The sequence below is a fragment of the Monodelphis domestica genome, chromosome 1, assembly GCF_027887165.1.
Source record: "Monodelphis domestica isolate mMonDom1 chromosome 1, mMonDom1.pri, whole genome shotgun sequence".
Classification (NCBI taxonomy): Eukaryota; Metazoa; Chordata; class Mammalia; order Didelphimorphia; family Didelphidae; genus Monodelphis; species Monodelphis domestica.
This window is the reverse complement of record NC_077227.1, coordinates 423905676-423929535: the sequence shown is the minus strand read 5'-3', so window position 1 is coordinate 423929535 and position 23860 is coordinate 423905676. Positions and strand designations below refer to the sequence as shown.

At 35.5% G+C, this 23860-nt stretch overlaps 1 protein-coding gene across 4 annotated transcripts in view; it reads right to left on the bottom strand.

The window, feature by feature from the left end:
- The window catches only part of RABGAP1 (RAB GTPase activating protein 1), a 226560-nt gene that overhangs the window by 186943 nt on the left and 15757 nt on the right, over positions 1-23860 (bottom strand). For 2 of the 4 annotated variants that reach the window (XM_016430690.2, XM_007474620.2), the window contains exon 2: positions 13909-14108. In XM_016430690.2, coding sequence (XP_016286176.2) covers positions 13909-14058 — 150 coding nt within the window. In that variant the 5' untranslated portion in view covers positions 14059-14108. Of the gene's footprint in view, positions 1-54; positions 253-13908; positions 14109-14901; positions 15083-23860 lie in introns of those variants that run through there. The other 2 variants (XM_056812108.1, XM_007474621.3) reach the window with 2 other exon arrangements.

Below are 23860 nucleotides of genomic sequence, written 5' to 3'. Positions count from 1 at the left end.
ATAAGTGTGTACATACACACACACACACACACGAACACTTCATTTTATACTCACCTCTGAATAAGGAAATTGGCAGTAGGTTTCATCAATAGTTGTCTAGGACAGTGGTGGTGAACCTATGGCATGGGTGCCAAAGATGGCATGCAGAGCTCTCTCTGTGGGTATGCATGCCGCTATCCTCCCTCAAAGAATTCATTACTAAGAAGGCCGTGGTACTCACAGGGAGCTGTTCCCTTCCCCCTCTCCACTGTCTGACAATATTTTTTTACTTCACCCAACCCTCTGGCCAGCAGCCAATGGGAGCACTTCATCCTTCCCCTGTGTGCAGTAAGGTGCTGAGGGTGGGGGTGGGGTGGGAGGTGGCTCACATGCTACATGAGGAGGGTATAGCACAGATCACAGCCTGCTGTGTCTGTGGCGAAGGTGATTTCTGTGGTTGGGTTGGAGAGGAGCTCAGTTTGAGGGAAGCATAGCTCACAGTGTGGAACATAATTCATTACCCATTCTTCTGCCCAGAAGCACAATGGGAACACTTCCTTCTTCTTCCCCTATCTAGGGTAAAGGGGGGGTGGCAGGAGGTAAGGTGGAGGGGCAAGGCATGGCATTTGGTCTCTAGGGGGGATGGGGCATAGCACTCTATTTCTAAAAGCTCTGACATAACTGCTCTAGGATTATGGCTAGTTATTATTATTTAAAATTTTATTTATTTAATTAATTTTGAATATTCTTCCATGATTATATAATTTATATTCTTCTCTTCCCTCCTTCTGTAGCCAGCGAGTAATTCAACTGGGTTTTACATGTATCATTGATTAAGACCTATTTCCATATGGCTAGCTATTATGCTAAGATTTTCCAAGTCTTTCTTTCATCATTTTTTACAGCACAATAGCATTCCAACACATTTATATACCACAATTTGTTTAGATGTTTCTCAAATGATAGCTTCCTCCTCATTTTCAAATTATCTGTTACCCAAAAAGTTGCAATAAATATTGTTGTACATTGTTATGTTTTGCTTAGGACTAATCTCTCCCTTAATCTACCCTTTCTTTATTCCCCTTCTTTCCCCTTTCCTTCATAGTTCCCTGTTGAATGAGATATATTTCTGTACTCAATTGTGTGTATTTTTTCTTCCTTTGAACAGTTCAGATGAGTGAGGTTCAAGAGTTTTCCACCCTTTCACACTTCTTCCTCATTGTTTGTATAAACTTTTACTTGTATACCCTGAGTAAGAGAAATAATTTTCCCTAACTTTCTCCTAGTGTATTCCTTCCCCTAATGTATTCTTTTTCTTCTCCCTTTCCATTTTCCTTTTAAGATTGAGAAGACATAAAAGAACCATTTTCAGCATTTCCATCTAATCAAACTACCTTTATGACCCCCTAATGATAGCAGGGTTTGAGGGGACACACGTATCATTTATGTTATCTCTTTAAGTTTCTCCCAAATGCTTTTTATTTCAACGTATATACACAGCTCAGATCTTTTCATAAGAAGTATTTAGATACTCTTTATTCATTAAACATCCATTTCCCCCCTATTATAGGTTTATACTTTTACTAGGTAAGCTGTTCTTAGATGTAAGCTTATATGTAAGCAGTCTTGAATACTGTATTCCAAGCTCTACACTTCTTTAAAATTCTGAATACTAAATTGATTCTGACTGTGACTTTTCAGCACTTGAATTCTTTCTTTCTGGCTCCTTGTAGCATTTTTTCTTTGACTTGGAAGTTTTGGATTTTGGCTATAATATCCCTGAGATTACATTTTGAGGTTTCTTTCAAGAGGTGATTGGTGGATTCCAATACACTCTTCCCTCTGGTTCCAAGAGATCTGGGCAGTTTTCTTTTATAATTTCTCAAAATATGAATACTAAGGGATGGCCCAGTAATCCTTAAATTTTGTTTCCTTGGTCTTTCCTTTTTTCCAGATCAGTTGTTTTTTTGTTATGAAATACTTTAATTTTTTTTCAGTCGTTTAAGTTTGTTTTAATATTTCTTTTTTTTTTTTCAAAGATGTCATTGGCTTCTATTTGGTCTATTCTAATTTTCAGAAGATTTGTGGCCTGGTCAAGGTTTTGTACTTCTTATGCCAAGCTAATTCCTTTTCTGATTCTTTCTTCTATAGTTACCTGTTTTCCATCCCCCCTCCCCCTTAAATGCTCTCATTTAATTTATAAGACATTTTTAACTCCTGGGGGGGGGAAAAAAAACAAAGCTAAGACCCTCTTGCTTCTTGTCATCTACAAATTCTAGTTGAATTTGTGTCTAAACTGTGTTTTCCTGTGAAGATTTTCTTGTAGATATTTTAGAAGCGTTATTTTCTGGATCTGTCTTGAGTATCTCTGTCATCATAATCTCTTTTTTTTCCCCACTTGGACTTGATATCAGGGCCAGGCTCTGCATACTTTTCTGGAGGAAAGGTCTGGGCTAGTCCTGCTGTTCCCTTTTGGGGGTAATGAGCATTCTGTTACTTTAAGATTGCAGGACCAGCACATTTTGGGAGCCTGTAAGCTTTTAATATTCCCAAAGTATACTGATAAGTGGAGTTTACTGTTTCCCCAACTGAGCTTGGAAATTTCCTGATCTAGGTTTAGGTCTCAGCAACAGCATGGTAGTCTTGAATGATAGAAGTTTTGGCAGACTGCTATTGGACTCAGTCACTGTAAGCTGGCTGGAAAGTTCTGCTGGTTCACTGATAGAACTATGGGCTTCCCATTAATCTGGGATTTCTGCCCGGGTTATGTCTTATTGATGTCAGACTAAGCTAAAAGTTGGAAATGAGACCGTTCCATGTTCCTGAGGTATATCACCCAGTTGCTGCTTGCTTCTAACCTTGCTCTTCTCACACTAAACAACTTGGGTCCTGAAAAGGTTTATTACTTCAGAATGTCATTCCTGGAAGCAGGCTCCTTCATCTGTTTATTCTAAATCAATGCCAGATCTGGGTAGGGAGAGACAAATCTATTAGCTGGTATCTATTCTCTTACCCTGAATGAGGTCATTGCATTTTCACTGGCTGTCCCCCATGCCTGGAATGCTCTTCCTACTCATTTATGTTTAGGTTTTCTTCAAGTCTCAGCTAAAATCTCACTGTTTTAACATAGTTGTTTGTATTTCATTTATCCAATTAGAGTGTGAGCTTGCTAAGAGCAAGGATTATTTTTTGTCTTTCTTTGTATTTTCAGTACTTAGAACTATGCCTATCACACAGTAGGGACTTAGTAAATTATTGACTGTATGACCCTGAGGAAGTCGCCTAACCACTCTATAACTGACTCTTTCTCTTCTGAAAAATGAGGAGATTCAACTCAATAGTCTTTAAAGTTTTTTCCCTGAGCTCTAAATCTATGACAACATGATAGTGTATGCAATTTTCTCCCCTATTAGATCTCCTAAACTCTGTTGTAAAGAGAGAGGAGGTGTGTCACCAATGATTTTTTTTTTCAATTATACTTTTGGTTCCTTTTTTAAGGGTTAAATTAAGGAGTTCGACAAAGTGAGGAGAGCAGTTTAATAGAAACTTTGTTTAAGAAAGAAGTACAGGTAGAAAGATAGAAAAGAGGAAAAGAGAGATCATTAAATATCTTACACCCTATAAATATACCTAATATTCCTCCTACTACCTAAATTTCCTAAAATTATCTCTGTCTTCTCAGAATGGGTTCTTCTGCCTAGCACACCAGGCCTAATCTACTCTATAAATTATTCATTAACTACCTAATCCTTAAAATAATAGACAGCCACCACTCACTCCTTCAATCAGTTTTCTATAGCAGCCCAACAGTTAGTAGGCAACTGCCAGCAGATCCTTGCTTCAAAGGCAGACCTCCTGCTCTCTAGAGATCCCAGAGGCAAAAGACCTCCAACTGCCAGTGGCTGCTTCCTTTATCTCGTCCACTGACCAACTGTTCCCCCTAACTTCCTGTCAGAGGGCAGACTACTTCCTCTCCTCAGATACTGGTCTCTTTGCTAATGGAATCTTTACCTCTGACTCCTGTCAGTTCTGATCTACTTAGAAACCCTGCCTCTTAAGAAGACAGAGGGAGAGATTAGGAAAATCCCTTTAACATCTTTTAGGAATCTTTAAATTTTTATTGTTTGTAGTCACTGTGTATGTTTTTCTTCAGGTGCCACTTATTTCACACTGTATCAATTCATACAAATATCTCAATTTTTCTGATTTTCTCATTTGTCAATTTTAACTATACAACAAAAATCCAGTACATTCATACACAGTTTGCTCAGTCATTTCCCAAAGTCCCATCACCCTTATTTCTAGTTTTTTGCCCACCAAAACGTGCTATTATGAATACTATTCATATATAGGATATTTACTTATGTCTTTAAGTTCTTTGGAATATTTGCCCAACAGTAGAATTACTGAATCAAAGGGTATTGTAAGTTTAGTTATTTTTCTCATGTAATTTTAAATCAAATCCAAATTAGATATCAATTGTTACATAGCCAGTCCAACATCCAATTGGCCCACTTCACAGTTAAAACATTTGTCAGCCTTTTGAACATTGCCTGTTCCTGTTTTTTGTCATCTTTCTCAGTTTTCAGGATATTAAGTAGAAAAAAAGAATTGTTTAAATTTCTATTATTTTTAATATTAGTGATTTGAAGCTTATTTTTCAAGTGGTCATAGCTTATAATGCATCTTTTTAAAGTAGTTCATATTTTTGACCAATTATCTATTTAAGAATCCCTCTTTATGTTATATATTTAGGTCAATTCTCTATGTATCTTTGATATCTAGATTTTAGATATTTAATCCAAATATTTCCCTCACTCTACAGATTCTCTTCTTACTCCATCTTCATTGATTTTATTAATATGAAAATTTTTGTCTATCTTGTCTTTTATGATCATCTCTTCTTATTCTTGTTTGGTTAAGAATTCTCCGTCAGCCATAGTGAAAATTACCTTGTCTGGTTCCCTTGTAATTTTTTTATATGAGGTTACACATCCACTTTGGTCTTATTCTGGAATATAATGCAAGCTGTTTTGTCTAAATCTAACTTCTGCCAAACTCTTTTCCAGTTTAATACCAGTTCTTTCAAAAAAGAAGTCATTCCTTATGAGTACATTATGTTCTTGGTTTTATTAAATCACTGATCTAATCTATAATCTATTCTTTGTGATTGTTTCTTGCTTGTCTAGTCTGTTTCATTGATATGTTTTTCTGTTTAATCAGTACTGAATAATTTTGATGGCTACTACTTTGTAAAACAATTTGAATTCTAGTAATGCTATGCTACCTTAACTAAATTTCTCATTGTTTCCAATGAGATTCTAGACCCTTTGCTCTTTTAAATGAATTTTGTTATTATCTGGTTCTATAAAATATGCTCTAGATAATTTAATTGGAATAGTACTAATGCTGGAAGTGAATTTAGGTAGTATCATCATTTTTAAAAAACTCTTGCATACCTTTTGTCTTGATTCCAAAGTAGAACAGTCAATAGTAGGCATTTGGGGTTAAGTGGTTTGGCCAGGGTCACATAGCTAGGAAGTGTATGAGGTTATATTTGAATCCAGATCTTTCAGACTCCAAGCCTATTTGCTATGCTTTTTAGCTGTTTCATGAAGCATACACTTTTTAAAATACGCTACACAGACAAAGAAAGTCCATATACTTATTTTGAAGACTAGATAGGGCCAGTGGAAGATTTAATTCTCATTTTCAAATCTATTCACTCATTACTGTGGTTTTGGTTAAATCACTAAATTTCTTTGTTTCTGAGTTGTATCTTAACTAAAAAGTAAAGATAAACATTGATTCATTTCCTTACTTCATGAGTCTGCAATAGGATAAAACCATCACAACTAAGGTACTATTTTCATCTTAACCTTGACAGAGACCTGGTTCTCCTTTGATGACACTACATCCCTATATCTAGCGCCCCCCCCCTTTTTCTTTTTCGAAAACCAGTATCTTCTGTCTTAGTCAATACTGCCTATTGGTTCCAAGACAAAAGAGGGTTAAAGGCTAGGTAATGGAGGTTAACTGACTTGCCTAGGGTAACCAATCTAGTATCTAAGCTCAGATTTGAAACCAGGACTTCCCATCGATGAGCCAGGCTCTTAATCCACTAAGCTACCTAGCTGCCTCCTTAAACGTTACCTTTTGGTAACCTCATCAGTTTCCATGTTAACTGTCATCGCCATGCAGATGACTCCTAGATCGATATAGTCAACCCTAGTCACTCCTATAAGACTGAGTTCTATATCATCAATTGCTTATTATCCTTAAGAAATATCTAAAAGTCAACATTTCTAAAAACAAGTTCATTCCCCAATCCATCTAAACTGTCTCCTCTAAACTTTTCTATTTCTATTATAAGTACCACCCTTCTACCAATGTTCCTCATAATCTTGGCATTCTTCTTCACTCCTTCACCCTATATATCATTCAGTTGCCAAATACTGCCATTTCCTTCTTTATAACATCTATGATATATAAATCTTTCTCTCCACTGACAAAGCTATTTACCATCAGAGTTCAGGCCCTCATTACCTCTTACCTACATTATCACAACATCCTCCTAAATGGTTTCCAATTCCAAGTCTGCCCACTCTAGTACAACTTACACAATCTTGCCAAAGTTATTTTCCTTAGACGTAGATCTGACATATAGAATCACTTATTCAACCAAATCCAGGGCTCTCGTGTTGCCTCTCAAATAAAGTTTTTTTTTTTTGGTTTAGCTTTTAAAGTCCTTCACAAGCTGGCCCCCACTTACATTTGCATCTTCATTGGGCATTACTCCCTTTCCCATCCTTGGCAATCCAACCCAGCTGGCCTTTCCTCTGTTCCTCCTAACATTCCATCTCCTATCACTGTATCTTTGTACTGGCTATCCCATGTGTCTGGAACATATTCCTTCTTTATTTATATCCAGATTTTCACTCTCTAAGATACAGCTCTAGCACTACCTTTTGCATAAAGCCTTTTCTGATTCCTTCAAATGCTGGTAGTGTTGTCCTTCCCAAACTACTTTGTATGTGTGTGTGTGTGTACATACATATGCCTATATTTTATATATGCATATATAAAATATAGACATATGTATGTATATATATATACTTTTGTGCTATATATATTTTTATATGTTCTTGTCTTCCTCATCAGAATGTAAACTCATTACATGTAGGGACTGTTTTATTTTTGTACTTGTATCCTGGGGCCTAGTACAATGCTTGACACAGAGTAAGTGATTAATAAATGCTTACTGATTGAGGAAGAGTATTGGTAGTATTCACATGACTTTGAATTTTACTAGGGTAAAAAGTTTGTGAAAATAGGGAGAACTGCCAAAGTCATCATGCTTAAATATTATCAGTATAAATGCCTTTATAAATGATTTTAGGGAAAATAAAAGATCATATTCAAAAACTGATTAAGTAATTTAAATAACTAAATAACCCAGTATTTCACAGACTTATATGGCCTTAAAACACTTGATATACTCTTCATGAAAACCACAAATATGGGAGAACTAGAATACCCTCTGGGATTAAGTAGAAAGGCAATGGGAAAATCTGTAGTTACAAAGAATAAAGTAAATCTCTCTTCATGCTGAAAGACTGCTATAATTTCTCAGATTTATTAATGTCTAGTAACCCACAGAGGAAAAATAAAGTAGACATTGCAAATTATAATCCAGACAGCAGTGCACTGAACTAATCCACCAACAATCATCCCACCAGGCTGGGAGAATACATAAATATTGTGGATAAAGAGCTGGGCATAAAATTGAATAGGAGAACAAGCTAGATCACTTACAGCTGATGCCTCAAACCCAGCAAAATACAAACCAAACCAAAACAATTCAAACGCCTTTTTAACAGCAATATTTCCCTGGTGATGTTAAATAGCTGTGAGGTATGAACTACCACAATCTAAGAATATTCATAAATAGCAAGTAATCCATAAGACAGCAATGCAAATGACATACTAATATACATGTAGACTGCTGGTAAAGGAAGCAGGATAGTGAGGGGATAATAGATGGACACCTTGTATATCAACCCCAAAAAAGTAAAGGAGCCAAAAGGCATTCAGAACTTTGGGAAGATGCTTTTCAGAGGATTTATTTGAACAAAATAGCTTAGAGACACTGAATTAGTGGAAGAAGTACCCACACTAATAAGTTCACAGGTCCAAAGTAGAAGAGAACATTTAATTTTCTGAGGGAAACTATTGCCAGAACTGAACCCCTAGCTACTTTAGGCAGAATATAAGACTTCTGGGAACTGCTTAGGAAATTATGATTTGAGGCATTTTTAGTAGATGAATTTTCTGTTTCTCTATTTTCATAAAGCTTGGAAAATTCCTTTTCAACTAACTAATCCCTTTGTTAAACATCTCAGGAAAGAAAACTCAGGATGTTCTGAGCGGAGGACATTAATATTCTCTAACAGACCTTAGTCTCCTAGGAATCACCAGCAGCTGGTAGCTGAATTTTTAGGGCACTGGCCATAAAGAGATCACTGAGACAGTATTCTCTTAGATTCTTGGTTTTTTTTTACCTTCATTTGAAGGAATATTTCCATTCATGATATGAGCTGGCAAAATGCCTTATGAAAGAGGAAATTATTAAAATTTTTAGTAGTAACAACTTTTAAAATTGAAAGCCTTTATGAAACTAAACAGTCAGAATTCTGAAGAAGAAATTAGAGGCTATCCTCCCAAGGAATGAATTCTGATGAATTAAACTAAATTTGAAATTCAACCCAAGAGAACCATTCTAGATTTCAGAATGTTCTCTAACCCCAAAATACTTATGCAGATAGTAATTTAATCTTAATCATATCCTATGAAACAGGAAGGGGAACAGCTTACTATTACTGCCATGCAATGATGACTCTGGCTCTTAAAAAATAAAAACAGGGAGCAGCTAGGTAGCTCAGTGGATTGAGAGCCAGGCCTGGAGATGAGAGGTCCTGGATTCATATCTGGCTTCAGATACTACCTAGCTGTGTGGCCCTAGGCAAGTCACTTGACCCCCATTGCCTAGCCCTTACCACTCTTCTGCCTTAGAATCAATACACAATATTGATTCTAAGATGGAAGGTCAGGGTTTAAAAACAAACCAACACAACAATAACTCTGAAATATAAAAACAAATTTTTTTCTCATAATAACCATGTGAAATCAGAAGTAAATGTTTTATTAATCTCATTTTAGAGATAAGGAAACTGAGGCTTTGACAAATTGTTAATAATATCTATTTCACACATTTATGCAACACTCAAAAGTGTTATCACTTTCTTCACAACAATCCTGGCCACCTAGGAAGTAAAAGCCATAAGTTCACCTAGTATCACAGTACTGGTGCATTTCCAGAAAGATTAAAGGGTTACAAGGACTAAAACTTATAAGATCTATTTTGTGCATGTTAAAGAAAAGGCAAATAGACCTATTTAAAAATATTTGGCCTTGAGATATAATACTTCAAGTCTCCTCCACATCCACAAGAATGAGTGTGACTACTAAAATGTGACATAACACAAAATGTCAAAGAAGATAGTATAATCATGGAGTTATGATCACCTCATTTTAGACATGGAAAAAAAAAAGATCATGAAGAGGGCGGTGGCTTGCCTGAAATTTCCTAACTAGTAGAGGTGGGATATGAATTCAAGTCTTTTGAACCCTGGCCCTGAACTTTCACACTAGAGAATTCTGAATCCTGGATAATAACCAAGAAAACAGAAATGAATGTCTTCATGTAATATGCCCCTCAAACTATTAAACATTCCTTTGGTGACAGATATTGATGGACTCTCTCAGATCACCTGTGGCTCAACCAATTTTCCAATTCTTACATAGGTTACATAGTTCAAGTCTTTTACTATTCAGGAAATTCTACTCTCATAATGAAGAATCCTGGAAAAGTAAAATTGGAACTTTGAGACTTCTAGAATCAATTTACTTTCTATAACACATCAATATATCTTCCTTAGACCAGCAAGATTCATGGTTGAACAAGACAAGTTCCCTAAAGTCCCTTGAATAGCTAATACACAGATTTTATATGATATTCCTATCAGCCTATCTATATAACACTGATTCTCCCTCAAAACACTCTAACCTTAATCCCTCTATCTACATACTTCCCATGACCTTCTTCTCTTAATCTAAATCAGCCAAACACACAGGTGATCATAACCTTAATCTTGTCCTCACTTACAAATTTATCACAGGGATGTCCAACAATTCCAAAATCCCCTTAACTGAGCAAAATCTATTCAATTTCTACCTCTCCTTCTTCCTCTATTAAATTCTACTCTGTCCAAATTGTCTTCTCTAATCTCTTAAGCCCTCAATTCTTTCCCAGGTCACCTTTCTTACATTTGGCACTCTTTTCCCCATCTTGAATCTTTGGTGAACCATTCAACTTTACATTGTTCTCTTCTGAGTTCCTAGGACCCTTATTGTTTTTCTGATTATGCCCTACTGACCATCCTTGAGCACTCCTGACATTCACCTTTTTTACTGCTACACATGAGCTGCTAAAAGATGGAGAAAACCACATAAACATTCTGATTGGGTCCACTACAAATTAATTTTACACAATCTCAATGGGGACCTCATATTGGCTAGGAAATCCCACTATATGCCTCCTTCATCAACTCACTATTTTAGCTCTCCATAGTAGCCCTTTCAAATTTTCCCATCCCTTCTCAAAAATTCCATGGCTCCTTCTCCTTCCAACATTTTTAGCTGAGAGTCTTGTCTTATATTTTCAGAAAAAAAACTGAGGTCATTTGTTGTGAGCTCCCTCTTCTTCACCTCTCATCACTTACATTGCCTTCTGCCACTATTTTCTCCTTTATCCTTGTCTCACATGATAAGGTGGCCTTATTCCTTATCAAGAATAACCTCTCTACCTACTCTAGTGATCCCATTCCATCCAGAATCCTCCAACAGATTTCCTCCTCTGTCATGCCTTTTCTATCATTTTTTTTTCTTTTTTTCCCCTAGCATTTATTTTCAATTTCTCCCCATCTACTGGCTCCTTGCCCACTGCCTACAAACACGTCTTTCTCTTCCTGGAAAAAAAGACAATGCTCACTTGATCTTTCCATTTTTTATGTCTTTTACTCTTTATACCTAAACTCCCTGAAAAGGCCCTATACAATAGACTTTCTCTCCTCTCTCTTTTCTTAACCTCTTACAATCTGACTTCAAACCTAATCATTCCATTGAAACTACTTTCTCCTAAGTTATGAATGATCTCTTAATTGTCAGGTCTAGTGATGATTTTTCTCAGTCAATTCTTATCTTCTGAGACCTTTCTGAAGTTAATCACCATTTCCTCCTTGATATTCTCTTCTATTTAGGTTTTTGGGGCAGCATTCTCTTGATTCTCTTCTTATCTGACTGTTCTTTCTCATTTGCAAGATCCTCAACCAGATCACATCCTCTTATCAGCTCCTAAGGTTTTAATTACCAGCTTTATACTGATGATTCTCAAATCTAACTCTCCTGCCCCCTAACTTCTCTCCTGAACTCCAATCTTGCAACTCCAACTACTCTTTAGACATTTGAACTGGATGTCAAGTAGACCTCTTAAACTCAAAAGTTCCAAACTGAGTCATTATCTTTTCCTCCTACTGTCCCTATTATTGTAGAAGGCAACATCACCCTTTCATTCTCTCAGGCTGACAAATATGACATCCAAGTCAAAGCTCTATCAATTTCACTTCTGCAACATCTTTCAAATATGCCCTCTCCTCTCTTCTGACATTGCCATTACTCTGATATAGGCCCTTATTATCTCATGGCTAAAATACTGCCAAAGTCTGCTAGTGAATATGCTCATTATGTCTTTCCCCACTCAAATCCATTCTCCTCCATTCAGATACCAAAATTATTTTCCTACTGGGCATGTCTATGTTACTTCCCTACTCAATAATAAGTTGAGTAGGGAAGTAACAATAAACCCTAGTGTCTCCCAATTGACTCTCATCAAATACCAAATTCCTCTGTTTGGTGTCCTTCATAACACAGCCCCCTCTTATCTTTTCAGTCTTTTTACATTTTATTCCTCACTACATACTCTTAAACTGGTCTCCTTGCCTTCCTAGAACAAAATACTCCATCTCTAGGCTTTGGATGTTTTTTTTCTGGCTATCTCCCATGCCTGAAATGCTTTCTTTCTAAATCTACTCTTACCTGCTTCCTCTAACTCCCAGTTAAAATCTTATCTTCTACCTTCAGCCTTCCCTAACCCCTCTTAATCCTAGCTCCTTCCTTTTCTTAATTGTTTTCTATTTATCGTGTATATAACTTATGAGTACACATTATTTGTTTATTGTCTTTCCTTATTAGTTTGTAAGTTCCTTGAGGGTAGGGACTGTCTTTTGCCTGTTTTTGTTTCTTTAGAACTTAAGACAGTGCCTAGTACATAATAGGTTCTTAATAAATATTTATTGACTACTATCTTTAAGACATTTCAGTTAGTAAAGATCAACAAATTTAAATGATTATGATTGATTTTCCACCCTCAATAACAACAATAATAATATTTATATGATACTTTATTATGTGTCAGGGCGTATGCTAAGTGCTTTACAAATATTATCTCATATCTCATTATTTCACAACAATCCTGAAAAGTAGATGCTATTATCTCCCCCATGTGAGATAGTGAGAGAAACTGAGGCAAATAGGTTGAAATATCTTGCCTGCGGTCATACCATTAATAAGTATCTGAGATCAGATTTAGTCTCAGGTCCTCCTGACTCTAAGCCCAGTGCTATATTTACCTGAATCTAATAAATTCAACTCAATAAGGTACTGTACTATGCTTATTCAGGTACTCTGTTTCTTAAAGAGTTATTATAGAGAACTTTCAAATTAAAAAAAAAAACAGGAAGACAAGTAGTTGACATTTGGAAGGGAAGCTCTTCTTTGATGGTTATTAGGATGGCAAACGATTCTTAGAATAGTGATTGTTTTTCTCTAAATATTTCAATGACAGCCACAGCCTGGCACTGTGGAAAGAGCTCCACATGTAATCGATGCTACTGGGTCAATATCTATCTTGCCTGGATTCATTAGGTGTGTGACTCTGGCAAGTCACTTCACCTCTCTGTTCTCAGTTTCTTTATCTGCAACATGAGGAGTGGATTTAGGTAACACCTGACACTCCTTCCAACATTATTCATGAACACAACATGGTTAATGACTGCCACTTTTTGTAACCTCAAGCAACTCTGATGGCAATAGTGCATGAGGAAAGGGAAGTTGTTGTGTGGCTGAAAGTAAATAAGAGGAATCCCAAGATTTCTTCTCTGGTAAGAGGATTTTCAAGATCAAGGGACACCATATCCTTAACCTTCAAGACATGGAAAGGATAACTTATTTCCCTCCCAAATTTTCTTCATGCACAGCAGTGCAAAATGACCCAAGGGAATGCTGAGTGTAGAAAGTAGAAGACTTGGATTGAGGTTTTGGCTCCTTAATGGATCATCTGGCTGGCTCTCTGAGATTACTGGCTTCTTGAGCCTCAGTTTCCTTTTGTAAAATGGGTGGAGATGGAGTAATAATAGGAAGCAAGAGGAATAATTTCTACAAAATTATATATACAAATGGTAAATAAATGGTTCCTGGAAGGAAACCACTATTTAATCCATATAAATATGAGCTAATTATTAGAAGAGTTACAAGAATGTTAAAACAACATGTTTGTCTTGCAACAAATAATTTTGATAAACAATTATGACTGCTACAAAATTAAGCAGAAAAAATCAGTAAGGAAGTCTTTAATGAAATACAAATTCTGTCAAATCTACTTAAGTGGAACAGAAACTTTTATGAGAAATCAGTTTCCATGTTTTCAAGTCAAACTGCTAAACATAAGTTTCACTTGGAGGAAAGCATGCTTACCTTCAGTCCTGTTTTCTCATCATCACTACCATTATTTGTAGATGGTGTTTCATCCCCTTGCCTGGAAACCAAGACAAAATCTTCACTGTTAAGAGTTGATACCGAGTCTGAGGAGACACTGATTTTCCCAACAGAGGCCTTGTCATCCATGACTCAAGAAGGAAGCTCAACTCATGAATGATTAAATATTTTATAAACTCCTGAAAAACAAAAATCATAAAGATCCTCATATAGAATGTCTATAAAAAAATGTGATGCCCCAAGAAGCCATCAATAAGAAAAACAAAATTTTGACTGAATGACTAACCTGACATCAACATGATGTCTAATGATTTTTAATCAAATTTTGTTAACATTCAAGTTCCTTCCTATAATTAATTTTGCATTCATGTCTATAAAGCACATAAAGAAATTCTTAAAAGTAATATATACCTTTAAAAAACTTCCAGGGTTATCAATGTGTAGTTAGAATAATGAATTATCATAGCTAGTGAAAAAAATGTTATCCAGCACTCCAATATTTGGGCTTCAAAAAAATTCGCAATCCATTTGGGAGCACTCTGTCTACTTAGAATAATTCATTGGGCATAGGATGTAAATTCCATTTTCTGGCTATGTGCATAATTAAATTGGATTTAAAACTTTTACTTCTTATTCAATAACAACACTGTAAAGATAAATAACTTTGAAAGACTATAGAATTCCAATCAATACAATGTTGTTGTTTGGGGTTTTCTTGGCAAAGATATTGGAGTGGTTTGCCATTTCCTTCTCTAGTTTATTTAATAGATGAGAAAACTGAGGTAAACAGAGTTAAGTGACTTGTCCTGGGTCATACAGTTAGTAAATGCCTGGTCACATATGAACTCAGATCCCCCTAATGCCAGGCCTGGTATTTGAACCATCTAGCTGCCCTTTCAATACAATGACCCACCTAGTTTTTGGGGACACATAATGAAGCATGCTACCTACCACCTGAAGCATGCTACCTACCACCAGATAAGAGAGGTGATGATGACTCAGAGTGAAGAATGAGATACATATATTTTGGACACAGCCAATATGGGAATTTATTTTGCTTGACAATGCATATTTGTTGCAAAGGTTTTGTTATTCTTCTCCCAACTTGACTAATGAAGGGAAGGCAGGATGAAAGAAATGAAATTCTTGTTAACTGAAAATAAAATAAAAAAATTTAAATCTATTCCTAATTTTCTAAAAATGCTAAATTAAAAAAGTCACTAGATTCAAAACACCAATTCTAGAAATCCACAATGTTCTCCAGTCAAACTGAAGCCTTATATGCACAAAAAATATATAACAATCTTCCTTGAAGTAAAGGAAATGGGAATTGAACCACAATTTCATGTTAAAATCAGAAGAGAACAAAACAGAAGGAGAATACCCATAGGTTCTGGAGCCTGGGGTTATTCTGAAAAGTAGCAAGTGTATTCATAACACCAACTCCCAACCTATTAGTTTACTGGAACTTAACTCAGTATAGGATGTTTCAGATAGCTATGACTTGGTACAGAGTTACAGGACATGGATTCAAATTCCAGCTCTGCCATTTGCTATTTGTATGATTTTAGGCAAGTCACTTAAGCTCTTGAGGCCTCATATGAAAGAGGTGAACTAAATGAAATCTCAGGTCCTTTTAGCTCTAAAGCTATGATAAACTAATTTCTAGAACATAGTTCCAAGCAAAATGTAAAAAGGTAAGTGTAACTTCTGAAAAGCAAGTTATTTATACTCTTAACAACTTATAAAGCTTATTCTGCACCCCCTCCCCCCAGTATGTTTTATACTACTGAAGTCCTACTTGTTATGGAAATGCTCCTGAGATTTTTTAGGCTTTGACAATGAAGCTTTGGTGGACCTATGTCAATCTAGAAAGGTTTTGAGTTATGAGTCTACCAAAAGAATGTGTATCTCTTCTGAGGATCTGCCTAGCTAAGTCTGGGGGTGTTCCTCAGCAGAAAGCAGTAAATGTTTATGATTACTTCAGATCATGAAGATCATCTCTTAAAGTAAACCCTTTTAAAGGAAGTGCCTTTGTTGAAATGACTAATTTTAAGAAAGACTGAAATATACTCTGTGAAAACTTCTCAATCTGGTCATCAAGCTACCAGTCAGTCAATGAGAAATTACTAAGGACTTACTTTGTCAAGTCCTATGCTAGCCTCTGAGGCTACAAAAACAAATAATAAAAGTTCTTCAAGGAGCTCACATTATATGAGGGGAAACAATATCTGCACATATAGTTATATACAAAAGAAATGTAAGATAATTGTGAGGGAGGGAATAAGCAACTAGGAGAATCAGGTAAGATTTCATGTAGAATTCGGCATTTGTTCTGAATTTTGAGGGAAAGAAGGGATTTTATGAGGTGGAGATAAGAAGGGAGCACATTTCAGATCTGAGAAAGAGCTGTTGCAATGGCATGGGATACAATATGTTATATGTGAGGATTAGTAAGAAGAAGCCTATGGCTTCCTTTGTTCATATAGGATTTTAAAAGACAAACAGAAGAGATTATATTTGATCCCAGAGGTAATTGCGGCATAGTGAATAAAGTGCTAGTTCTGGCGTCTCAGAGTCCTGTGTTTAAATCAAATCAAAATACTTGTTATCTGTATGATCCTGGGTAAGTCATTTCTCCTCCTTTTCCTCATCTGTAAAATCAGCATGATAATAATAAGCAACTACCACCCAAGGTTGTCATAAGAATCAAATGAGACAACAATTGACTACCTGGAACACAGCAAGTGCTACATAAATGTTAGTTGTTATTGTTATTATTAACAATATGGAGCCACTAGTTTTTTGAACAGGGGAGAGAGACAATGTGACTTATAACTTAAGAATAACAATTAGTCACCTATGTGGAGAATAGTTTGGAAAAGGGGAAGATGAGGTCAGTAGCCCAATTAAAAGATTACTAACTTTTGGGATTATGCAAAGTAAGTGATTTGTAGTACTTGGAACTTTAACCAATAAATAACATCAGGTCATTTACCTGATAATAACATGGTCTATTAATGGGAGAATGTAAATTCATTAATAAAGAATGAATCTTTCACCAGCCTCTTCTGGAAAAGACCCCTTATAAGTCCTGCCTTTTGCTTTTATTTAAAACTATTCCCTCTTTCTGATTTGTCTGACAGTTTGACCTTTGGACTCCTCCTGGCAGACACCATTGGTGGATATTTAGAAAAAGAAGGTGAACTTAGAGACCTCAACTCCTCTCTCATTACTTCATCACAGGGGAGGTGGATCTTTACCCATATAAGGAAACTGCCAACACACCCTATTTTCAAATGGGTCAAAGTTCACCAGCTAGAGAAACATGGGTAATATGCCCTTCTCTGGCATGTTAAGAAATTGAATGTTAGGGAACTTATGAAGCTTAGCTTCATCTAGCAATCTCTCGCTAGAAAATATAAGTTGCCTCAATCATGTTTTCAGTAGCTCTTTCCTTTGTTGGGATTCTTATTATTCTCAAAGAGAGTTTATTTTTTCAAAAATGCCTTAGAGAAAGTTATAGTTTAAATTATTACAGTTTAAGGAGTGCCTTTTTACCCTGCCTACAGTAATGGGAAGTTTTCTAAGGTGAAATATTCCTCAAATTTCCTAGGAACAAAAAAAAAATGAGTCTGAGCCTTGATTCAGGACTCAGGAACAGAAATAAATAATTCAATATTATAAAAATAAAAATCATCTCAGATTAAAATGTCCAAATTCTGACACAAATCTTCCGGCTGGGCATAATGACTAAGGATATAAATCATAAAGAGAAATGCCACAATATTTATGATAATATTTTTTTTAATTTGACATCTTTTGATTTTATAACACTTAAAATTTCTATCTTCCCTATACTTTCCCCAGAGGGCTATTCTATATAATGAAGTTCTTTTAAAGGGAAAAAAAAGGAAAAAGGAAACATTAAAAGTAATTAATTCAGTGAATGAAATCTGATGAATGATCCATATCTACATTCTCTACCCTTTACAAAGAAGTCAAAGGAAGTATTTTACATCCATTCTTTGGAGGCATGTTTGTGCTTCACAATTTTGCAACATTCATTTTCAATTTTTTTTCATGGTTGTTCTTTGAGTTTACACTGTTGAAGTCATTGCGTATATTATTTTTCTAGGATCTGCTCATTCCATTTTGCATCAGTTTAGAATGCTTCCCGGTATTCATAATTGTCATATATTTTTCTTATAGCATTTCTTATAGCATAACACTAATCTATTAATTTATGTATCACAATATATTTAGATATTCCCAATCATGAGCATCATACTTCATTTCCTTTGTTACTACAAAAAATCCTGCTATAAACATTTTCCTGCATATGTATCCTTTTAAGAAAATATAAATAAAACTGATTTCCTTAGGCATATGCCTAGTAATAGACTGGGTAAAAGTTTATGGATACTTTAGTCACTTTTTTTGAATAATTCTAAATTACAGCAGTGGTTTTTGTGGTAGCAAAGAACTGGAAACAAAATAGTTGGACACTAATTAGGAAATGACTACATGAACTTTTATTGTTATTGAGTCATTTTTCAGTCCTTTCTGTCTCTTCATGACCCCAATTTTGGGGTGTGTGTGTGTGTGTGTGTGTGTGTGTGTGTGTGTATGTGTGTAAAGATATTGCAGTGATTTGCCATTTTCTTCTCCAGCTCATTTTATAGATGAAGAAACTGAGGTAAACAGTGTTAAATGATTTGACAAGGGTCACACAGCCAGTAAGTGTCTGTGGCCATATTTGAACTCAGGTCTTCCTGATTCCAGGTCTGGCACTACTGTGTCAACTACTTGCTCCAAATGTGAACTTAATGGAATATTAATATGCTAAAAGAAATTGTGAAAATACAGAGAAGCATGAAAAGACATAAACTGATGAAAAGTTAAAACAACAGAACCAGGAAAAAATATGCACAATGACCACAACAGTGTAATAGAATAATTTTAACATTAACTGAGGTTGAATATTAAGAAACTATAATGACCAAGCTTGGTCCCAAAGAAGAAATATAAAAAAGAAAACTTTGATTAAATTCTTTAAAGAAGTCAGAATCTTTCTTTTTCTTCCATTTAAAAAATCATTATAAGGGATGGCTCTAGGAAGGAAAGAAGGGGGAAAATAGATAATGTAAAAACAAAAGATAGAAATAAAAATCTACTTCCTAAAAAAACAAACTATTATAATAGTCCCAGAGAAAGGTGACTGTGCATTGAGCAGAATGGTGGTCACATGAGTTGAAGACACCACTCACTACCCTTTCAGTCTCCCAAGTTTGTAACCTTGGCATTGTAGCGGGTCTCAGAAATAAGGATGCAGAAGTTTGGGGGACACCTCGAGAACTTTTCTAAATTCGAGAACTGGGCTGGCCAGAGAAGACCATCCCTGATAACCACAGATAAATGAATAAAGATGTCAGTCATGTTTCATACTTTTGAGATCTGATTATCTCACTGACAGACGACTTTATCAACATTCCCCCTTAGTCACCTGTTTTTGAAGTCATATGCCCTCTTCCTCCCAGTATTCTATTATATAACCAGTTCTCTGGTGAAATGCTTATATATTCCATTCTTTTGTACTTCAGGGAGGCAGTCTATCACCTGCAAGCTGCCTCCTGGCCATCTGACTCACAAATAAATCTTTTAAAATATATTGGGTTACCTTATAAATCCTTAGGTGTGGACACCTCACAAATCAGGATCACTCTCACTCATAATAGCATTACATTGTCCTCATTCCCCATATCAATCAGTTGCCAAATAATGCCATTTCTTTTTTTTTAATTTTAATTTAAAAAATTTCTCCATGGTTATGTGATTCATGTTTTCTTCCTCCCCTCATCCCTCCCCACTCCCAGAATTGACAAGCAATTCCACTGGGTTATTCATGCATACATGCATATACATATATATACACACACACACACACATATCACTCAAACCCATTTCCATATTATTCATTTTTTTAAAAAGAGCAATTCTTTAAAACCAAAATCCAAAATCACATATCCATGTAAACAAGTGATCAATCACATGTTTTCTTCTGTGTTTCTACTCCCACAGTTCTTTCTCTAGATGTGGATAGCATTCTTTCTCATGAGTCCCACAGAACTGTCCTGGATCATTACATTGCTATTAGTAGTAAAGTCAATTGCATTTGATTGTCCCACAATGTTATAGACTCTGTGTATAATGTTCTCCTGGTTCTGCTTATTTCACTGTGCATCAATTCGTGTAGGTCTTTTCAGTTCTTACAGAGATCAAGCAGTTCATCATTCCTTATAGCACAACAATATTCCATCACTACGATATACCACAATTTGTTCAGCCATTTCCCAATCAAGGGACACCCCCTCATTTTCCAATTTTTTTGCCACCATAAAAAGGACAGCTATAAATATTTTTGTTCAAACAGAACCTTTCCATTTTTTTTTAATCTTTGGGATATAAACTCAGTAGGGTTTTGCAGGACAAAAGGGGATTCATTCTTTTAAAGTCCTTTGGGCATGCAAATAACACCATTTCTGTCTTTACATCTCTCATATACTACTCCTTCACATACAACCTCTTTACTTCACTGGCAGTTACCATCTTAGTCAGACCTTCATCATCTTTTGCCTAGGTTATTTTAACAGCCTCCTAAATGGTCTCCTTGACTTTAAGTCTCTCCCCACTCCAATCCATCTTGAATATTCCTGCCAATGTAATTTTTCTTAAGCACAGATCTGACCATGTAACATACCTATTTAACTCCATTTCCTCTAAAATAAAATATAAATTTCTTATTAGCTTTTACAACTCTTCACAACTTTACAGGACTATTTTAAGGAAAGCACTTTGTAAATCTCTAAGTGCTGTAGGAATGTGAATCATGTTCTAATATCCATCATTCTAAGGTTCTTCTACAGCATTTCAGTTATAAAAGAGGATGGAAACCATCTGCTCCAAAGTGCTCTCAGAAAAGGAATCTGCAGTATCACATCTCAGAAAATTGGTTACTCAGCTTCTTAGAAAAAGTCTTTCAGCTGGAAGAACCCAGAATTTCCTCAGGCAGCCTATTCCAGAGTCTTACAATTCTCATTGTTAGGAAGCTTTTCCAGCTTTTGAATGCAAATTTTTCTTTAGGCAATGTCTATCCATAGTACCAAGTTAGGCTCTTAGAGTTCAAGCAGAACAAGTCTCATCCCTATTCCATAGGACAATCCTTTAAATATGTGAAGATGGTTATTACAAACAAAGAGCATACAAGAGGATGTAGTAGGAAGAAGAAACAAGTAACTACATGGGCAAAGGTGAGAAGGTAAGAACATGATGTGTAGACAAGGAGAATGGTCCAGTTGGAACAAAGTATTTGAATTTTCATTAAAGTAAAAGAGATACACTGGAGGAATTTCTTGAGGGACCTGGAATGAGCTCTCAAGCTCTGCCCTTCAGGCAATGTAGCTAAAACAACTTCCCATATTTGATTTAATTGAATTGAAAGAGATCTTATTGATATTAACAAACTGAGTTGAATATAGCTAACATCTGAATATAAGGCACTATTTTCTAACCAGCATGTCAGGATTGTTATTTTCCACTGGTGTTGCTTTCAGGTCCTGGCTTGTCAAAACATCTTGATTTCCTTTATATCTTTTTTTTTTTAAGCAATGTTTGACCCAAAAGGCACAAATAAGAGTGACTAGTACACATAGGCATGTGGAACAATAACTGAGGAAGGGATGTTGTTATTCCTAAAGAGATGTAATGATTTATGAAAGGTTACAAAGATAGCACGTGATCATGTCAGAATCAGTGTTGTTTCTGGAAGGACATCTTAAGAGATCATTGAGACTAAACTCCTTCATTTTAATAATGAGAAATTAGGGTGTAGAAAGGTAATATGACTTGCCCAGAATCACATAGCTAGTGGCAGAACTCAAATCTCCTGACTCCTTGTCTACTATTCCTTCTAGTACATCAAGCTACCTCCTCCTAATGCACACTTATATTCTATGTGAGTGTTCACATGCAAATATTTGGGTGGGGGAAGAAGGAAAGAGAAGGGCAAAATAAACTTGGGAAATGAGGAAAGCTTCCCGGTATCGGTATCTCCCAGTTGTTTTTTTTTTCATCCAAGTTCAAAACTGGACAACAGTATAAAAAAGATTTTAGAAAGATGACTATCGTTTCCTTTGGCAGAGGCTTCCCTCCCTATACCTTATTCTCTCCATCCTTCAATCTTTTCTGCTCAGACAAAAAAAAGAGTGTTGTTAGGGTATGGGAAGATCAAGTTAAGAGAAAGATAGTGTATCCCCTTCCTAATTAAGATCACTTGTAGAATCTGAAGAGATTAAAAAGAAGAAACCTAGAACGAATTTTGGCTTATTCTTTAACCCAAACAGTAGGAAAAAAAAACACATCAAAATTCCACTAATGTAATCAACATCTTTTTTGTCCTTGAACCTTATATATCTTGCAAAGTTTTTCCTTTGGAAGAGTGGGCTAGAATCGAAAGAATTAATAGAAAATCTCCCCTTCTTTCATGAAATAAATTCCTTTCCGCCACCATTAGTTATGAACAATATAACACAGCTTTCTCTGAATCTGAGGGTTAGTGTCTTTGAATTGCTTGACTGAGATGACAGGAAGGTTTCATTTTAGTTTTCTGATGACTCTCAAAATGCTTCTATTTAAACAAAACAAAAACCAGAAAGACAACATCTTCATGGGTCTAAGAAATCTGTGGTTCAACTAAAGGTAACTAAAACCACAAAAAATTTAGCCACTCTCTTAATGTTTTCATTTACAAATATCTAACAATTTAGTTTTCACGGAAACAATCTTTTAACACATGACAGTTCTATGACATAGTTTCAACATAAAAACCTTACGAGATAGGATAGTACATCTCTTCATTTTAGAAATAGGGAAACAACCTAAGGGTGAGAACATCTGCCTTAGCAGTAACTTAACACTGCTAATAAAAGGGAAGAGCAGCCTCAAACTCAGACCTTCCAACTTTAGGTTTTTTATATAATATCTTGAGACTGTATCAAAGGCTCACAAATTCACAAACTCCTAGTTTATTATTGTTTCCACTTCATTATGATGCCTGTTATATACATAAACATTCTGTTTATAAAAATATTTTTAAAAATATCTAAGGATGGGGATTTGCTCCAATCCCTTCAATGTAGATAATAAAGTTAAGCCCCACCAGTTTACTTGCTTAAGGTCACACAGATGACTATTGTCAAAGTTGGGATCTGAACCCACTGTCATTGATTCTAAAGCTATCCTTTCTCCTATACCAGGATGCTTCCCTCCTATGACCTTAAATTCAAATTTTTGTTTTAAATGGCCCTCTTTAATAAAACTAAAAAGAAAAATGCCTTAAGGGCCCAGGAAGACTAATTTTTTAAATGAAAATTCCAAACTACAGGAAATATAAGTAAAACTTCAAAGTAAAAGATTCACTGTCAAATAATAGGTTCTTTCAAGTAAAACAGAAAACAATGCAGTTTCTAAGCTTTAAACCAAAACAAAAAATATATACACAAAATACTCAGCTCAAAATCGTATGATTTACTTAATTCTCTGCTATCTAATCTGCTACACTACATTTGGTGAACTGCAGAAACCTCCAAAGTACTATATCCTAAGTAGTGGAAGCTACTGTGGACAGGGATTCAACAGAATCCAGATTTCAGGAGTAGTGGTACTATCCTGGAATCTTAAGAATACCATTTCACTTTTCTGAGCTTCAGTTTTCTCAAAACTTTTTGTTTTCTAAAAACAAAAAGCCTCCCCCCAATAATACCCAGAACACTACCAGAAACAAGACTTTACTGATGTAAACATACAAAAACTAAATAGCCTCTGACCTCAAAAAACAACATTCTAACATGTTCATAAGAAGAATACAAGTAAC